General features: G+C 42.8%; 2 protein-coding genes across 3 annotated transcripts; one reads left to right on the top strand and one right to left on the bottom strand.

Moving 5' to 3' along the window:
• Positions 1-598: 598 nt before the first annotated feature.
• RAD1 (RAD1 checkpoint DNA exonuclease) lies at positions 599-10,080 on the bottom strand. 2 transcript variants are annotated; one of them, XM_030512292.1, is made up of 5 exons: positions 9,851-10,077; positions 7,331-7,439; positions 4,760-5,018; positions 4,320-4,418; positions 599-790 (listed from the first exon to the last, which is right to left on the bottom strand). In XM_030512292.1, exons 1-5 carry the CDS (start codon positions 10,043-10,045, stop codon positions 712-714), a joined length of 741 nt encoding a protein of 246 aa, XP_030368152.1. In that variant the 5' UTR covers positions 10,046-10,077; the 3' UTR covers positions 599-711. The 2 variants fall into 2 exon arrangements, with proteins under 2 accessions (XP_030368152.1, XP_030368151.1); XM_030512291.1 differs by lacking the exon at positions 599-790 and adding an exon at positions 2,304-3,983 and having other exon boundaries at positions 9,851-10,080.
• A 10-nt stretch (positions 10,081-10,090) lies between these two features.
• Positions 10,091-15,299, top strand: BRIX1 (biogenesis of ribosomes BRX1). The gene is made up of 10 exons (XM_030512290.1): positions 10,091-10,285; positions 11,109-11,220; positions 11,601-11,644; positions 12,246-12,316; positions 12,656-12,705; positions 12,803-12,876; positions 12,974-13,024; positions 13,324-13,425; positions 14,503-14,631; positions 14,911-15,299. The coding sequence occupies exons 1-10, from the start codon at positions 10,151-10,153 to the stop codon at positions 15,178-15,180; spliced, it is 1,038 nt and encodes a 345-aa protein (XP_030368150.1). The 5' UTR covers positions 10,091-10,150; the 3' UTR covers positions 15,181-15,299.
• The last annotated feature ends 4,434 nt before the right edge of the window (positions 15,300-19,733 follow it).

Below are 19,733 nucleotides of genomic sequence, written 5' to 3'. Positions count from 1 at the left end.
GGAGATCTTTCGTCATCCCTTCCCTCACTCTTACATGAGACTAGAAAACCCAACACCCCCTCCAGGCTCATCTGCAAGATCCCTCCAACAACACCACAAGATCAACCTCTAGATCTTGACCAGTGTCTCACTGGGGTTTTGATCTGCAAAATGAATGATTGGGTTCAGGGGATTTCTGAAGCGCTGACCCCAACTCACCAGGCTCTGCTATGTGCTGTCCCTCTGAAGGGAGTGACATTCCTGGTGGATATTCACTGTCTATTCATTTATACCTAAGCAACCCTGCCTCCCTCTCCCCCCAAAGACAGATTCATATGAGTTTCTGCCTCAACAGGAAGGCATCAAGCCTCTATTCTGGAATACCTCCATTTAAAAAATAATTTCATATTTGTTCAGTTCAACATTAGTGTTCTGTCAGCAAAAGCACTGTTCAGTGTTACTACTACTATTCATACATGTTTTGGTGAGACCCACCTGCTGGATTCTTAGGGGTTTACAAGCTGCTACAAAATGAAGTTCAAAACACTTAAAGGAAACAGCATGTGGCTTATTTCAACTTTTCCAACTGCTCTGCTAACCTTACTAAAGACTCATTTAGTCAGGAATATATATATATTTATTTAATATATATATATTTAACAATCAATTCCTTCCCATTACTAACTTCGAAACAGAGGTTTAGAACTCAATTGCTTTTGGGCAATTTTGTGCTCAACCATCTTCACAGATCCAAATGGCTGTGGTTGGGTCTCGGCATGTGAAAACCAGAGAGACACAAGAACTTCTCAACCTATTGAGAGGCAAGAGGTAACATTAGCACCAGCACCACTGGTCTTTTGTTGCATAAAGATTGTCAGGAGCAGAAGCCAGGAGCACTATTTTGGCTTCCAGACTGACAGGACCCAAGGCCTATTGGCAGTCATTTTCGGGTAGAACAAAAGAGGTGCCTTCTGTAAGACTGGAAGTCAGTTCTTACTCTGAAAAGCACAAATCAAAATAGCTTTTCCTCAAAAAGAGGAAAAGTCTCTTGTCAATTTTGAGGCCTCTGGATCTGGGTTGCCCAGAGCCCCAGATGCAGTAAGTCAGAGCAGCCAGGAAGCACCTACTACAGCTGATTGAACCTGGACAGGAAATGCTGGTTCCAGTTCCCACCTCCAGGAACTGCTGTTAGTTTACACAAGTAACTCTGAGTACTTACATGTACCATTTTATAAGAAAACAGGTGGGCAAAATCTGAATTATGACAAGTCCACTCTGTGATACTCCTAAAAAAACCCCATGAACTGTTTCTTCTACTGCAGGTTTAGCATTCTCTGCCAGGGGAAAAAACTTGTCAAGTAGTGGAGATAAAACGTATTAAAGGTATGTTTCACCTGAGTTCTGGATCTCATATAAAATGCAGTAGGAAATTAATCCAAAAGTGGAGATTAGCAGAATTCAAGCAACTTAGCAGGCCAGAAAAAGGCACAGTGGCCTTCCAGTCATTCTCTTCTTCACTTGTTCTATTTTCCTGTCTCTGAAGGCGGAGATGTTAACAGATTCCATCATATGTGGAATCTAAATCCACTCCTTTGCTTACTGGAGGGTGTTTGTAGCCAACTTCTCATGTTTTTGTCCATCTAGAACCATACTCACAAAGTCACAAGGAACACAGGCACCTCCCCACCTTTGTGTGTTGAGGCTGTGACTTAGTTCAGTTGGGGTTCAGATGCTAAGTCTTGCACAAATTGTGCATGTCCAGATGATCCCTGAGGTCCCTTCCAACCTGCTATTATAGTATTCTACATCTGTACTGGAATGCTACTATTTATGACATGCAACAGTTACTTTCTGGTATTTTGTGGTGTTCTAACTTCTTAGGATATTATTTCCATGACCACTGTTGGTAGGTCATAGGAGAAATTTTTCAAGTACTATTTTAAGAGGTAATATAGTACATCTGTAGGCAATTACATAAAAGTACAAATGTTAAGCCACAGTAATGTCCTTGAACACAATACAAGGAACTTTGATACTCTAAAATAAATCATACTAAGAAAGCGATGTGTTCTGGTTTATTTTTATCCTGCCACTCTGAGATTATGTAAATCATTCTTACCACTCACTAGTCGGGGATAATGTATTTATAACTCCCAATGAGACCATAACACATTTTTTTCACTGAAGAAACTGACACAATAAGCCAAAAGAAAATTCACCTCTAGTGAATACTTCCATCTGAAAAAATATAAAAGACACTAATTTAGAGTAATTTAGAATATTACTAGGTATCTTTATCAGTCCTGTAGTTCAAAGATTTGTAATTGTTTTTCAAATGTAAAATTTATTGCAATAAATGGATGATCTGCATGGAAGACAGTAAAAGTGAACTGCTGACACTGTGTACTGTCAAAGTACACTCCTGCTGACATAAGCAAGAGATGAAAAATGGTCAACAAAAGCATTTGAACTTAAATAAACCCAAAGGACTTGGATTCTATTGGACTGTGGAGCGATCAACTTGGTAACGTATGAACATACTGTTTTCACATGTGCAAAGCAAGATCTCATCTTCTGACAAAACCAAAACTTGACTACAGTCTACAGCTGTAGAAACTACCCACAGATCACTGAGCTCTTGGATGCCATCCCATGGCAGCAAGGCAGGAAGACTTTGGTCTCCTGCAGTGTGTGATCTGCAGTCTCTGCACATGGTTCAACACCTAGCTGGTCCAGTAGACCTCCTGCTTTAAGCAGGTTGTTTGCAACAGAAAGGTGTGAGAGGAGAAGAGCAAGTTTTGACCCAGTACAGCTTAACCTCACCACTTTGCAAAGCTGACACTGCAGAAAACTCTCCAGAAACTGCAGTCCCTTTTCAGTAAGTAAGAGACTGGGTCCATTTTTAGCAGTGATACATGGGATACAGGCAGACATTACTTTATTGCAGTTGACGAGTTGCTGAAAAAGGCTCCTGTTGCTGAAAAAGGCTACTGAGAAGGTAAACTGATTTTACAAATAATTTCAAATATGAAACTTTTCTCTCTTCTTATGATTCTTAGCAGCACTAGTAGAGTGTAGCAGGGTAGGAACTGGGACATGTACGTACAGAAACATTTCAGCAGCAGCATTCTTGTGGACATGTAATGAATTACTAGATACAAAACAACAGTACTGCCAGAACAGTTATGAGCAAGTAAATCCTGGCTTCTAACTTAGTTTACCAATTCACCATCAGTACTGCAGGCAAAAGGGTAAATTGGTATCAGATGAAATTACACGGAATTGAGTTAAATTAAGAATTAATTAAGATGAGGAGTCTAGTGGCTTCACCAGCAAAACATGTCGGCATTTGCCAGAAAGAAACCACATGCTGCTGTTAAGAAATCAGTTTGAAAATGTCACCCTCTTTCAAGACGAATTTGGTTTTATTTTTAACTCACTGAAAGTTAACCGGCTAACATAGAGAAAATATTCAGATTTTCCCCTGTGGAATTGCTTACAACAAGCCAAAGACAAAAAAGAAAAACCAAAACACAAATAAAAATTCTTGGAGAATACTGTAAAAAGCATCAATGTATTACATGAACACCACTTCAACATCTGTGCTGGAATCAGTGGCTAGAGAAGACCAGCTCTCCTTTTTGCCTTTTCAGACTTGGTTTTTTGAGTCGAGGCTAAGAAATGTTTGCAAGGTAGTAAAATGGAAGAGCTAAAAAACTTACAATAGCAAGTCTATTAATCTTTACAGCTTTCACTCAGTTTTATAGAAAAATATACTACTTTATATATCCATAAATATAATACAGACACCAAAACCACACACCTACATCTCTTCAGTAATATTCTCATCTGGACAACAATAGTATTCTACAAAACAGATCTGTCCATCTTCATTCCTAATCATATACTGCAGTGAAAGAAATCCTTGAGCATCTGTTCTAATGGACACCTTACAAGATAAAGCCAATGCCTTCGTAGATGGTTTAAGCAAAGAAATCTTGTACCTGCAGGGGAAGAAAAAAAACGAGTCATGTGAAGAAAACAAGTTGTTCAGAAAGGAGCTCAATCATTACTCCCAGTTAAAACCATAGAAAAACTAAAATAATAGAAATTAACCAGAATAATAGAAAAAATAATTAGCAACATGCTAATTTGATCTTATTCTGGTAACAACATCGGACAAACATTGCTATTCCTTAGCTTCTGATCACAAACACAGGCTTTTATCAGATGGGAAGTATTTCCCTCCTTGCCTCTACTAGTGAAATAAATGTTACAGTAACACAAAAGTTTAGAACACATGATCTGCCACAGAGGGCACTGATCACAGACTTCCTAACCTGTTTGTCTGGGTTTGGTTACAGTGAAATGCTTCTATCAAATCAGAGTCCTTAGAGTAGTCCAGATGTGCACTGCCAGCATTTCCAAAAGTAGATAACCTGAAAGACAAAAGGCACCACCTCAAAATACCTGACCTCAGCTCTCTAAAAACTCATCAGAATCAGTCCTCTTGAATATCTCAACAGATGTTTCACAGAACACTATTGGTTGTTTTGGTTTATTTAATTAAAAATGCTAAACTGTCTGCAACAGTGTCACATTTACCAGGTTGTTAATGTGTTCATTACTATGTTAATTAGATTATATAGTACTATTCCAATTCTTCTCAAGATGAAGCAGTATCCTAAAACAGCTCCCCCCTCTCCACCCTGAAAACTTCCAGTCCTTACCAACAGAGGCCAAGTATTAACATTTGAGTTGAAAGCACATTTTCCAGTACCTGAAGTAGGGTTTATCTGGAGACATGGTAATCTGCATAACTTCACTGGTCATATCCAGTTCAGCAAATGCTTTTCGTAATCCCTCTGACTGCAGGATGATTTTATTAACAACCTTTGTACTGCAGAAATCGAAGTCTAACAAGTCCTCAGGTTCTTGAGTGTTTATTTTACACACTGTAACTACACCTCCTTCTTCCAAGAACAGCATCAAGGGATAACCATAACCACGATAACACATCCTAAGGGCTGTTGATGTTCCTGAAAAACAGAATGAAATTTACATTCTTCAGAGAGCTAGCTAGCACATCTGATCACTTTAGAAAGTTCACATTTTACTGCTATACAGGGCACAGATCAATTTGATTTAGCATGTTTGGTCCAGATTCCAATAGACCAATGTAGCATGCTTAATGCAGCCTCCTAAGCACCACATGAAGTGCAAAACTAATTTATTTGTCTGTAGATACCAGTTCAAATCCCACTTGAGTTGAACTGTTTGTGTGACCTGTTTGTGCCATGTGCCAAACAGGTCCCACTAGCTGTGACAATGAAGCTGGATATGCTACAAATAGATGAGTGGCACTGGAAAATCCTCCATGGTCCTGAGGCTTTCTCTGGCTCACATCATCTTTCTTTACTATTCTTGTTACTTGTGCAACCCAAACTGAAGTTAGCACAGTTTAGCCTGCATTACGGTCACATCCTCCTTTTGCTGGGTAATCGTAATCTGAACATTTGGTTTCCCAAAATCCAGGTGCTGTTTGTACAGGGTACAGTTGACTTAGGTCTTTAGGTCAGAGTCACAACAGAAACAGCAGAGGAATGTGGAGTTCAAAACACAGCTGCAATGTTAGAACTACCCAAAAAACCTGTCATGGTATCACTTCAGAAAGTTCACATTTTACTGCTATACAGGGCACAGATCAATTTGATTTAGCTACTACACTACTACATGTGGGTACACAGTGCTTCCTTACAGTCATGCTAATGTGTAGTTCTTTTGTTTGTGAAAATAATTTTTGAACCACCACCAAGAAAAAAAAAAAAAGGTCATTTATAGGAAATAAAATTCAGTAAGACCTGGGTTTTTTTTTTTTGTTCTGTCTAAACAAATTAGTTCATGTAATTCAATATTTGTATACATAATTGTGAAGGCAGCTTCCCATGCACCTCTGCCACTGAAAAGACTACAAACAGGATCAATAATGCAGTCTTCCCAATTTTTGCAATTCACACAGTTGATAAGGAAGATTTAAAGTGTTCTTACAACACCTGAAGTGCTACCCAATCCAGCTGCAGATTTGTGATATTGTAGGTAAGTATAATTCCTCATTACCTTATCTGCAAGCTGGAGATAATATTCACAAAATAGATATAGGTGCAGCCTGAAGAAGGGAGGGAACAGGAGGTGCAACATAACAGCTATTCCAATGGGAGCAATCACACAGTGAACTGATAGTGCTACCTGGAACCCCTGCACACTTCTTTAAGCCTAGAACATGTCCTAATTCCTTGTTAATATGCTTCTTAGGATTTCTGAGGTAGCTGGATGTTCCAGGGTTGCACAAACCACAGAAATACTAGAGAAGAGATCACATTTATTATCGAGCTAATACAAAATTTTTTGTTACGACGACAAACTCCAAGCTATGTGTATACTTTCTCCCAGTGTGCTGATTTCTGCTACAGCTCACACCATTTAGTCAGCCTGAGTCCCCTGTAAGCCTAATGCGGATGCCCTGTGGCCTTAAGAGGTACTGACAGCTCTCCTGCCTCTTCATCATAAAGTGACAGCTCTCGTAAGAGGCTGCCCCCTTGCCCAAGCAGTAGTTTTAGCCTGATGCTGAGGGTATGTGCAGCCTGCCCTGCTGGCCACTTAAAAGCATGTGATAGTGTGAAGCACAGTCCTTATTGAAGGAACCCTGGTGCTCTCTACATCCATATCAACTACACTGGATGGGCTGCAGAGGAACTATTCTGCCAGCTGTGCCCACATTTTCCCCTTAAGTGGAGGGCACATGGGCACAAATTTGCATTTATGTGATGATCTGGGTCCCCAGATTGAAAAGAGATCAACAGGAAAGGCAGTTGCAGCATGTGTCAGTCCTAGGGCACAGTACCGGCCTCAGGGTCACAACTCCAGCCTAAACATCACCCAACTTGCCAGAGATGCTTGAACAGATTACTTGACATGTTTCCTTATCAAGAGAAACTATTTGAGACTTTCAGTCCTAAACAGAGCAAGAATACAAGCTGGGGCTGTGCACTGGACCTCATGCCACGAAAGGGTTCTCTCCCAAAACAAGCAGTTCTTTTGTGCCTTACACGGATCCAGGAAACATTATCTTCACAGGAAGACTCTCCTGTTTCTCAGATACCCCAACTGCATTGCACAGACGTATCACAGCACACACTTGTTTTAGCTTAAGGATCCTGCTTAACAGCAATAGCTGCCATGCTCAGAAGGACTGAAGGTGAGGTCAGAAGTCTTGCCAAGACTGTAAGTCTCCCTATAAGTTTCACTATATGGTTACATGTGATGCACACACACTGTCAAGGTTGCACCATACCTGGCAAAGAACTGGTACCAAAAATAGTCAAGCAGTCGAGAAGAACAGACAAATTAATCCGGAACGTCACTGTTTGCTCCTGGACAGCAAATTCCTGAAAAATTTCTGCCTGTAAGAGATGAAGAGAGGGAAGTTTCTGCAATTATTTTACCATTTACACTTATTTCCTTAAATTCAGTGCTTTCACTTTCAGAGATCACTGCAATACAAAGCGATTCCTACAGTGTAACACAATATTGATCAAAGAAAAATAGGTCTTCGACCTCAGAACTAGTAAAATAAAATCAGGACACAGCTGAAACAAAGTAGCATGGCGTAAGTATGAAAACCGAAACACTTGCTTTTCATAGTTCAAAACCAAGCTATAAATGTTAAAGCTTAAACCTGCCTACCTGTGGAGCTGGAAACATTCAGGGAACTATACCATACCTAACCCTTCTGTGACTTTTCTTCACTCTGAGTGTGAATAAACATTTCAAATAACAAAAATAAGTAAGAACAGAACAAAACAGCAAGTTCACCACATTGAAACGTGCTGAAATGTGCCTTGGACTAGCCTGATGGGGGTAAACTACTCCAGACTACCCTACTTGCCACTGGGCACTAGCTGCTTTGTGGTAACTGAAAGAACACAGTATCTCAGAAATAATGTAGGGTGACGTGAGGTACTTTTGAACAAGTAGTTACACGTTTTTATTGGCAGCCAAGGGGGCAAACCCCGTCCTGGGGTGCATCAGACACAGCATCACCAGCCGGTCAGCAGAGGTGATTCTGCCGCTGTGTTTAGCGTTGATGCAGCCTCACCTGGAGCACTGTGGGCAGTGCTGGGACCCACCATTTAAGAAAGATGTGAAGGTCCTTGCATGTGTCCAGAGGAGGCAACAGAGCTGGTGACAAGGCTGGAAGGAACGTCCTGTGAGGAGTGGCTGAGGGCTCTGGGCTTGTCTAGTTTGGAGAGAAGGAGGCTGAGGGGTGACCTCCTTGATCTCCTACAGCTTCCTGAGGAAGGGAAGAGGGAGGTGCTGAGCTCTGCTCCCTGGTACCCAGTGACAGGACACGTGGGAATGGTTCAAAGCTGCACCAGGAGAGGTTTAGACTGGACATCAGGAAGCATTTTTTTTACCAAGAGGGAGGTCAAACACAGGAACTGGCTTCCTACAGAAATGGTCGATGCCCCAAGCCTATCAGTGTTTAAGAAGCATTTGGACAATGCCTTTAAATACAGGCTTTAACATTTGGTAAGCCCTGAAGTGCTCAGGCAGTCAGATGATTGTTGTAGGACCCTTCCAACAGGGACTATTCTATTCTATACTTAACACCTCAACACTCTCAAAGGAACCTCCAGTCACTGTTCCTCTGCTCCTGCCCACACGTGCCCACTACTTAGCTTCCACCAGCACATGCTGGCCGCTTCATGAACCTGCTTAAGCCACTCAAATAGCAGAAAGGTAGCCAAACAAATACAACACTAGTGTAAAGAAGGACTTTGCAGCAAGGAGCAAGAGAAAGCAAGAGGAGATGCAGGAACAGGCTTCTCCCTTTTCACACACAACTCAGACTGCAGTTTCAAGAGAAAGCAAAGACACCGATGATGAAGGCAGAAGAATGGCAGAGTTAGGTTTGAGTTACTGTGATAAAATATTCCTCGACCCTTCCACTTATATCCCAACTACCACACATGCTTTCAAAAACAGGACCCAGCACAATGCCTGTTCTTAAAACAGTTACAAGTTGGATATGCCTTAAATAAAAACAAATAAAATCACTTGGAAAGTAAACCATTGTTAAAAGAATTAAAAATAAAAGTGTACCTTAAAAAAAGAAAATTAAAAGCAAAGCCAGCAGTCATGGCTACAAAAGAGGTAGCAGAAGAGCAAGCAAAGCTGCTTTTGACCTTACATTAGATGTCATATTAAATACAAGTTAAGAAGTCACTTAGGTTGCTATTTAACGCTGCCTGTATGGACACGGGTAGGTGAGATCCTCCACCTATGGTAACCTCTCAAGCACCTTTCCTGGACAAAGTCAGCACACGCAGAACCAGAAAGTGGAAGGGACAGACCCTTGATGGAGCACACACTGCTGCCCTGCAGCCGGAAGCGCTCAGCTCAGCCCAGCCGACGTGCTGTAGATGTGTGTCTGAATCTGTGCTCTCTTTCAGTGTGGACAGAATTCACTTTTTTGGCTTCGGGACAATACTTAAAGACAGACCCTGTATGAACTTGCTCATGCACCTAAGAACGGTCTGGTCGGGAGGAGCGGTGGGTTTAGGAGATGGCATCACATTAGACGAGGCTGCAGGCTCGTCTCATGAACAAACCAAGCAAAGGGCCGGACCCTTCCACAGCCCGGACACCTCAGGAATGACCACGGCCTCGCCACAGGGCTCCCCACACGGCTCCCGCTGCCGTGCCGCCATGCCAACGGAGCTCCCACTCTCCGACGAAACGGGTGGGGGACTCCCTACGGTCTCCGGCGGCGTTCGGAGCCGCTCCGCACCGCCCGCCAGCAGCATCCCACCTGGATGAAGGCGTTGGCCTGGACGCACTTGGCGTCCTCCACCGTCACCCGCAGCCCATTGACCGTGGCGAAGCAAGTGGCGTGGTCCTGGAAGTGGACGGCCCTGAGGAGGCTGGAGAGGTGCCGGGCATTGTCCAGGCTGGCAGTGAGCAGGTACGGCTCCGCGCTGCCGGGCGGCTGCGCCGACAGCGGCATACCAGCCCCTCAGGCACCGCATCGGAAGCGGAAAGGGGCTTATAAGCGCGGGCGGAAGTTAAGCGCGGTCGGAAGGGAAGCGGGGCGCTGCGTGGTGTGCCCGAAATGGCGGCGGCCAAGAGGAAGCGTGCGGGCCCGGCGGAGCGGCCGGGGAAGCGGGCCAAGGCGGCGCCGAGCGCGGCCGAGCCGGGTGACACGGCGGCCCCGGCGGAGTACAGCATCCCGCCGCCGGTCTCACAGGTACCCGCGGCAGGGCGTGCTGGGGACACAGCCGGGGTGGAGGGGCTGATCCATGGCTTCTGTATAATCCTAGCGCAAATAGAACTAACGTGTGAGGGTGTTAAAGTACGAGAAGAGCGTTGTTTTGGTGGATGGTTTGTCCCTGCCCGTGGCAGAGGATTGGGACTAGATGAACTTTAAGGTCCCTTTCAACACAAACCATTCGGTAATGCTGTGATTCACTCAAAAGTGAATTTTAAAGGTATTTTGAACGCTTGGATAATCCTTTTATGTCCGAAGGGTACATGGGAATTATGCCTGTTTCATTTAGGAACCGTCTTGAGAGGGTTTCAGTAATTTTTTTGCAGTTTGTTTAAAATAAACCTAAGAAGTAGCACACTGAAGTCTGAGATTTCGTCACGTGTAGAACACCTAAATTATGCTCTGAGGCTGCCACTCAGCTCCTGTGGCAGGGAAGGGGGGTGAATTATTTTGTGAATTATATTATTTTGTGAAAATAACTGCATTATTTTGTGAAAACAACTACATTATTTTGTGAATAAGCAGTGCATGTGGCTTGCTTGCATGTTTTGTATGACTGAAAAGCATTCCATAGGAACATACTATAGCAGGATAGATGACAGATCTTCATGTAAAAACGTAGGCCCCTGTGTTCTGTTCTGCTGCGAGAGTGATTCTGTCTGGATTGGGCAGATACTGTCAACAGCAAATGTTCTTCCTGTGTTTTTCTGTAATTACAGTTCAAACCTTTATTGTTGCTGTGTTGTAGTAGTTTAAAGGCTGGAAACTTCCTGTTTAACTTTTGTGTCTTTTTTTTTCCTAGGGTAAATGGAAGAACAAGGAACGAGTGCTTATTTTCTCTTCTCGTGGCATTAATTTCAGAACAAGGCACCTAATGCAAGACTTAAGGACATTGATGCCTCATTCTAAAGCAGGTGAGGCATCCTCCCTAACTTACAATTCAGATTAGGTTTAAAACAAGAACTTGTAATAACCTGTTCTTTTTAAAACTGTGCTATGTAACTGGTTTGGTGAACTTACACCTTAAACACCAAACCCCTTTTGAGCCAACAAATACAGCAACTGCCATTGTATCTGAATATTTTCTGGGAAATGGCTGCTATGGCCTCAATCCTGTAAGTGCACAGATACTTTTGATGTGGTGTTTGTTTATTGTATAACATGTCTGAAACAACTTGATAGTTTAAATCTTTCATATACAGCACTAATTTTTTTGCAAAAGGACTGACTGCTAAGAGAACTGCATGTGTTAAATTGCTCTTCCTGCCTTCTAAATGTTGTTCTTGTCTTCCAGATACTAAAATGGACCGTAAAGACCAGTTGTTTGTAATTAACGAGGTAATCCAGGATTTAAGCAGTGCTTTTCTATTTTCTCTGGAAATTCAATATACAAGAAGAAAGGGCAACCACGTTCATAAATTAAGATTACAGAGATTCAAAAAGTGCTCATGTTAAAACAGGAAGTGACTTTTGATTAATGAAACCTTTAATTAAACATATACCTTTGCCATGAAGAAATAAAACAGAATGTGCTTTCCTGTATAGGTGAAAGGTATATGACAGTTAATACTTGAGGAAAGCAGGGAAAAACTATGCAGCCAGGCCAAACAATACAGGACATTGGTAGTCCTGTATTGAAACCTGTATTGTTCTGAAACTAGAACTTGATTTCACAGCTCCTGCTCTAATGTGTATATCCTGGAGATCTTACCAGATTGCTTGTAGCTTTAATGAAGTTACTACTCCTCGTAATTAATATGTGAGATTTTTCAATTGAGACAAGTGCTTCAGTTTAAGTTTGGGGATCAGTTTTAAGATGAGACCTTTGCTTTTGAACTTGTTTTATTTTGGATGGGGAAGATTTTGGAGATTAATGTGGAAAGTTTTTGAAAATGTCTTCAGAATTTTGTATACAGCTAATTTGGCGTGTCTTGTATAGGTGTGTGAAATGAAAAACTGCAATAAGTGCATCTTTTTTGAAGCCAAAAAGAAACAGGATCTCTACATGTGGTAAGGAAATGTTATGTTTTCTTGTATTTCCATATATAGCTGGGGATGCTCCCATTGTATCTAAAATGTTTTACTGTAATAGCAAAGATATGTGAAGTAGTGTTGCTTAGTTGAATCTGTACTAATCTTGAGCTTCTGCGGGTAGTGCAAGTTTAAAATGCATGACCAGCTTTTGTAGACTTTATAGAAGCACCTTTCAAAGTTGTTCAGAAAGCAAGTATTTATAGGTATGTTAAAGGAACAGAAATAACTGGTTGGAGTGCACTGTAGAAATCCAGCATACCTTCTGGCTGCTGTTAACATTTCTTTTCTCTCTTCTCCCCCACCTGCCCTCTGCAGGCTCTCAAATACACCACAGGGGCCATCAGCTAAATTCTTAGTGCAAAACGGTAAGTTGTTTCACGTTACTGTGTTTAGACTTTGTTTTTTTGTTTGTACAGTTTTATGTAAGTATTAAAATTATCTTTTTAAAAAAAATCACTGTAGTTCACACTCTGGCTGAATTGAAGATGACAGGAAACTGCCTCAGGGGCTCACGGCCCCTGTTGTCTTTTGATCCAGTAAGTATATGTTTTATTTCATCGAGTGTGCTTTTGGGTTTTTTTGCATGACTATTGCATTTAACTTTGCATGTAAAATTACTTTTTTTCTTTGTAGATATTTGACAAAGAGCCACACTATGCCCTGCTAAAAGAATTGTTTATTCAGGTCAGTTTGTAGTTCTGCTGTCTAGTCTTCCTTCCTCATTGGAAATGTTTTTTGGCAACATATTTTAAAATATCAAGTGTTTTTTTTAAAGTAGTAGTTTTACACTTACGAACTTGCAGAAAAACTTCAAAGCATTAGGATCATGTGCTTAAAATCATGGGGATGCTTTTTCATGAGTTTTGAGTTTTGAAATGTAACCTGGGATCGGGATCTTGGAAAACTAAAATTAATTCAAAACGATCCATTTATGTCGGGTGTCTTTAAATACAGATAATAAGAAATACTGCCTTTCATTACAGATATTTAGTACACCACAGTATCACCCCAAAAGTCAGCCTTTTGTAGATCATGTTTTCACCTTCACTGTCACAGATGAGAGGATCTGGTTTCGGAATTACCAGGTTAGTGGTCTCTTTAGCTCTTCAGGAGGAGCTCAGTTCAGTAGTTTCATATGAAATCCATTAATTGCAATAAAATGAGAACAACCATTATTGTCAGGATATGCCAGCAGCTACTGCTTGCAGAAAGTAACCTCAGTATCCTAAAATTACTTCTTCCATATTTCTGGAGAGAACTGGTTTAAGTTCTGTGTACTTCAGCTTCCCTTCTGTTAGTTGTGATTCTGTGATGGTTGTCTCAGTAATGGCATGTACTAGCCAAAGCCTAAGCTCTGTTTGCCTTTTAACCGTACTTGCTGCTTTGACCCAAAGTGAGCTGGAGCTTGCTTTCTAAAGGAAGATTTCACGAACACCCAGTACTCTCTAAATGCTTGCTTGAAGCTAAAAGAACTGCTTTATCTGTAGAATTGTGTTTATACAAGTTTAGCTTATCGGTTTCAGTGGCATCGTGTCTTGGATTTAAATTCAGTTGCGTATCACCATATGCAAGGTGCTTACAGGGTCATATACTTTGATTACCTCACTTGGAGTACTGTGTACAGTTCTGGTGTCCTCAACATAAGAAGGGCATGGAGCTGTTGGAACAGGTCCAGAGGAGGCCACGAGGATGATAAGAGGTCTGAAGCACCTCCTGAATGAAGACAGGCTGAGAAAGTTGGGGCTGTTCAGCCTGGAGAAGAGGAGCTGTGTGGAGACCTCAGAGCAGCCTTCCAGTGTCTGAAGAGGGCCTATAAGGATGCTGGAGAGGGACTTTTCATTAGGGACTGTAGTGATAGGACAAGGGGTAACAGGTTCAAACTGAAACAGGGGAAGATCAGATTAAATACGAGGAAGAAGTTCTTTACAGTGAGGGTGGTGAGGCACTGGAATGGGTTGCCCAAGGAAGTTGTGAATGCTCCATCCCTGGCAGTGTTCAAGGCCAGGTTGGACAGAGCCTTGGGTGACATGGTTTAGTGTAAGGTGTCCCTGCCCGTGGCAGGGGGGTTGGAACTAGATGATCTTGACGTCCTTTCGAACCCTAACTATTGTATGATTCTATGACTAGACCTATGATAAATGAAGAAAGTATTCTTATTGCAGATCATAGAAGAAGATGCATCTCTAGTAGAAATTGGGCCTCGTTTTGTCCTGAATCTCATAAAAATCTTCCAAGGTAGCTTTGGAGGACCAACTCTATATGAAAATCCCCATTACCAGTCCCCAAATATGGTAAGCAGCTTTGCTTTTGTCTTCCCTTTCATTTAGAAATTAACTTGAAAGTCAGTCTGTAGTCTGTGGAGGAGAATCATGTGTGCCTTTCCCTGGGATCCTTTGTAGAACTAGAGTGCCCTAACTGAACCTAATTTGAGAACAGAGTCAATGAAAAGATGGCATTACATTGAGGATTTTGACAATTAAGCGAGAAATTACCACCTGTTTCTTTAATACCTGATTTCTTCCATTTTGCCTATTTGGAGCCTGATGAAATTCAAATTCTTATTTTTATAGCATCGACGACTGCTAAGGATGTCAGTGGCAGCTAAGTTTAGAGAGAAACAGCACGTGAAGGAAGTACAAAAGATTAAGCAACAAGAGAGTAAGGTGCTTATTAAAGAAGATCCCACCGAAGTGGTCTTTGAAACTCCAGCTGAAGAAAAGCCAGTGGAAATACAGCTTGTGAAACCAGAGTCAAAGCCAATTGTTAAAGATAAAAAGAAGCTACGCAAAATTCAGAGGAAGAAGCAGAAAAAGCTTTTCAGAACTGAGGCATCAGCATAAATGTAACAAATGTTAAAACCAGTTATATTGACATAATATTGTAAATACTTGTTTACTTGTTTTTCCAGGCAAAACTAACAACTTCAGTTTTAAGTAAACAAAATATCAATTTATTAGGATAAGTTTGCACTCGTTTATTGTCTTTCTTTCTTTGAGGGGTTTATGGGTTTTGAACAACAACATGGCAACAGGGAAGGGGAATAGGACACTCCAAATATTTCTGCTTTTGAGAATTGGCCTCTTATACTTGAAGACCTGTGGGAAACAGCTCACTTTAACATGCACAAAGAATAAAAATAACTGGGTTCTCATTGGTGCTCATCATGAATGAACTCAAAAGACAGCTTTCCTAGTCTGACAGCAGTAGAAAACTTAGAAATTTTAACTATAGGAATTCTGTTGTGGGGAGTGGTGTTAATTTTTTTTTTCATCTTCATAATTCCTAGGGAGTGCAGATGTTTATGACCTCTCCATTACTTATTCATAATAAAAAATCTGCTTTTGCCTGTGGTAGCTCCTGTACCTAATCAGGTTCTGAAGACTTGAAACACAGCTATAGGGGAGAAGCAGGTTAAGGGGGTTCTAGCCCTTAATACCAAATTCATTGCAAGTTCTCTGAAGGCAAGAGGTACATGCTACCTGTGATTTGGTATCAAAACCATGCACCTGCAGGAGCCTGAAGTAGAATTGCCCCTGCTTCTGGTACAACAACAGTGCTTTAAAAGCACAGAATTCCATGCTTTTCTACCCTTAAACATGCAAGAAACTTACGAAAGTGCTCTGCTCTTGGTTCAATTGTATGCTGTTTAGGTCGTGTGAGTCCATACAGATTTTTTCCACATAAAATCAGCAAGTAAGCTTCCATTATTGTTTGAAAGTTATTACAACCAAAAGCCTTGATTTTGCTCATGGATAATGTCTGTACTCTGCAGCACACTCACGAGCAGTAGAAAATACACAGTTTGGTTCACTGTAGTTTTTGCTCACTGATGGTTTACTTGCTTCAGAGCTGCAGCATGAGGTCAGCTTTAATTTGGGGCTGTATTCCCTTTAATCTTTTGGGAAGTTACTGTCTGGAATTCTTCCCTTTTGCCAGATGCAGTTAAATGAGTTACTATTACACTCTCAAGTTATTAGCTGGAGAAAGGAGTGTAAAACTACTCTCTTACAGAAAGTCTAATGGCATCAGCCTCCAACCAGACAAAACTGTAATTGAATGAGAATTTCTCTATAATTCTTTGCAATTGTCTGATTCCAAGGAACTTTTCTTGACTGATGTTAGCAAAGGTTACTTTGCTATTTCTTGGGGCTGTTTCTCAATTACCTGCCTTTATCCTGCTTTCCAGTTTCAGACCTCATGTCCTGGTTCTTCCAGTGACTAGCGCTGTCTCCCTGTCTGCTCCCCCAGCTTCCCTGCGTTTCACAGTCTTGTTCATGCCCTGTTGCTATTTGATTCCACTGCTGTTTTCAGCCTCTGCTGGTTTGGTGCTGAACAGACACAGCTGGCACAAGAGGAAGCTGACCTGTTAAGTGCTAAATTAAATGTTATCCCACCTGGCAGGACAAGGGAAATTCGTTGTCATCTCTGTAACAAGGTGGTCTGTATGCCATCTGAGGGGAAAGATTGGTGAATACAAGTATCTGCTCAGTTCACGTAGTGTAATACGAGTCACAGCGTATCTTGAGCTGGAAGGAACTCGTGAGGATCATCAAGTTCAACTCCCTGGTCCTTGCAGGACTACCTAACACTAAACCATATGCAAAGATTGTCATCCAGGCTCTCCTTGAACTCTATATGCTTGGTGCTGTGACTCCTTCCCTGGGGAGCCTGTTCCAGGGACTGACCACCCTCCCAGCGAAGAACCTTTTCCTAAAGTCCAACCTGAACTTCCCGTGACAGTATCATGGTTTAACCCTAGATGACAGCTAAGCACCACACGGCTGCTTGTTCACTCCACTGGCTGGGGTAAAGACAGTTTAATAGGTAAAGCAAAAGTGGCATGTGCAAGCAAAGCAAAACAAGGAGTCAATTCACCACTTTCCATGGTCAGGCAGGTGTTCGGCCATCCCCAGGACAGCAGGGCTCTGTAACGTGTAACTATTACTTGGAAAGACAAACGCCATCACTCCAATCATTCCCCCTTTCTTCTTCTTGCCCCAGCTCTATATGCTGAGCATGACATCTTATGGTATGGAATATCATCTTATGGTATGGAGTCAGTCTCACCTCTGTGCCTGGCAAAATCTTGGAACAGTTTCTCCTGGAAAACATGCTAATGCACATGAAAAACAACGAGGTGGTTGGTGACAGCCAACATGGCTTCACTAAGGGGAAATCCTGCCTGACCAATTTGGTGGCCTTCTATGATGGAGCCACGGAACTGATGGACAGCGGCAGAGCAGTTGATGTCATCTACCTGGACTTGTGCAAAGCATTCGACACTGTCCCACATGGCATCCTTGTCTCTAAATTGGAGAGACATCAATTTGATAGATGGACCACTCGGTGGATAAAAAACTGGCTCGATGGCCGCACGCAAAGAGTTGTGGTAAATGGCTCGATGTCCAGTTGGAAACCTGTAACGAGTGGTGTCCCTCAGGGATCGGTGTTGGGACCGGTCCTGTTCAACATCTTTGTCGGCGACATGGACAGTGGGATTGAGTGCACCCTCAGCAAGTTTGCCGACGACACCAAGCTGTGTGGTTTAGTTGATACGCTGGAGGGAAGGGATGCCATCCAGAGGGACCTTGACACGCTTGTGAGGTGGGCCGATGCCAACCTCATGAAGTTTAACCAAGCCAAGTGTAAGGTCCTACACCTGGGTCAGGGCAACCCCAGGCACTGCTACAGGCTGGGCAGAGAAGAGATTCAGAGCAGCCCTGCAGAGAAGGACTTGGGGGTGTTGGTTGACGAGAAGCTTAACATGAGCCGGCAGTGTGCGCTTGCAGCCCAGAAACCAACCGTATCCTGGGCTGCATCAAAAGAAGCGTGACCAGCAGGTCGAAGGAGGTGATCCTGCCCCTCTACTCTGCTCTTGTGAGACCCCACTTGGAGTACTGCGTACAGTTCTGGTGTCCTCAACATAAAAAGGACGTGGAGCTGTTGGAGCGAGTCCAGAGGAGGGCCACGAGGATGATAAGAGGGCTGGAGCACCTCCCGTATGAAGACAGGCTGAGAGAGTTGGGGCTGTTCAGCCTGGAGAAGAGAAGGCTGCGTCGTGACCTCATAGCAGCCTTCCAGTATCTGAAGGGGGTCTACAAGGATGCTGGGGAGGGACTCTTCCTAGGGACTGTAGTGGTAGGACAAGGGGTAATGGCTTCAAACTTAAACAGGGGAAGTTTAGATTAGATACAAGGAAGAAGTTCTTTATTGTGAGGGTGGTGAAGCACTGGAATGGGTTGCCCAGGGAGGTTGTGGATGCTCCATCCCTGGCGGTGTTCAAGGCCAGGTTGGACAGAGCCTTGAACCACGTGGTTTAGGGCAAGGTGTCCCTGCCCATGGCAGGGGAGTTGGAACTAGATGATCTTAAGGTCCTTTCCAACCCTTATGATTCTATGATTCTGTGATTCTATCCCTTTGGTCATCTGGGGTCAGCTATCCCAGCTGTGTCCCCTCCTGAGACCTTCTGCACCCCCAGCCTCCTCGCTGGTGTGAGGAGCAGAAAAGACCTTGACTCTGTGTAAGCACTGTTCAGCAGTAACAAAACCACCCCTGTACTATCAGCACTATTTCCAGCACAGATCCAAAACTACACCCAGTACTTGAGGTGGTCACACCAGTGCAGTGCAGGCCAAGACAGTCACCTCCTTTGGCCAGCCAGCTGTGCTGTATTTGATGCACCCCAGGGCACAGTTGTCCATTTCATCTGGCGGGACACACCTAACTTGTATTCAACTTGCCGTCAACCCAAACATCCAGATCTCATTGTCTAGTCCAAAATTCAGTTTACGCAGTGCCAAGTGACACACATGTAATCTGGAGAATCATAGAATACCAGGTTGGGAGGGACCTCAAGGATCATCTGGTCCAACCTTTCTAGGCAAAGCATGATCTAGACTAGATGTCCCAGCACCTTGTCCAGCCAGAACATAACTGTGTCTGACACTGGGGAGTCCGACACTTCCGCAAGGAAATTATTGCAATGGCTGATTATTCTCATTGTGAAAAATTTTCCTCTTGTGTCTAATTGGAATGTCCCTGGAAGTTATATGTGCCCATTATCCCTCATATTTTCCATGTGACTTCTTATAAAAAGGGAGTCTATCTTCTTTGTGGCCACCCTTTAAATACTGGAACATGAGCTGCTTTTCCCAGTGCTGAACAAGCCCAGGTCTCTCAGCCTTTCCTCACACCACAGGCTGCCCAGTTCTTTGGTCATCTTTGTGGTCCTTCTCTGGAGAAAAATGTGGCTTAGGCCAAACCTGAGAACTCTGAAGAGCACAGGTGTCAAAAACCCCCAGCAAACACTGACAATCCGAGACACAGGAGCTGCCTTGGCTGTACCTCTGAACAAACAAGCATTGATTGACAGACCTGAACATGAGCAGCTTGT

This window comes from Strigops habroptila, chromosome Z (assembly GCF_004027225.2).
Source record: "Strigops habroptila isolate Jane chromosome Z, bStrHab1.2.pri, whole genome shotgun sequence".
NCBI lineage: Eukaryota > Metazoa > Chordata > Aves > Psittaciformes > Psittacidae > Strigops > Strigops habroptila.
The sequence above is the reverse complement of the archived record's forward strand: the minus strand, read 5'-3'. Positions and strand labels throughout refer to the sequence as shown.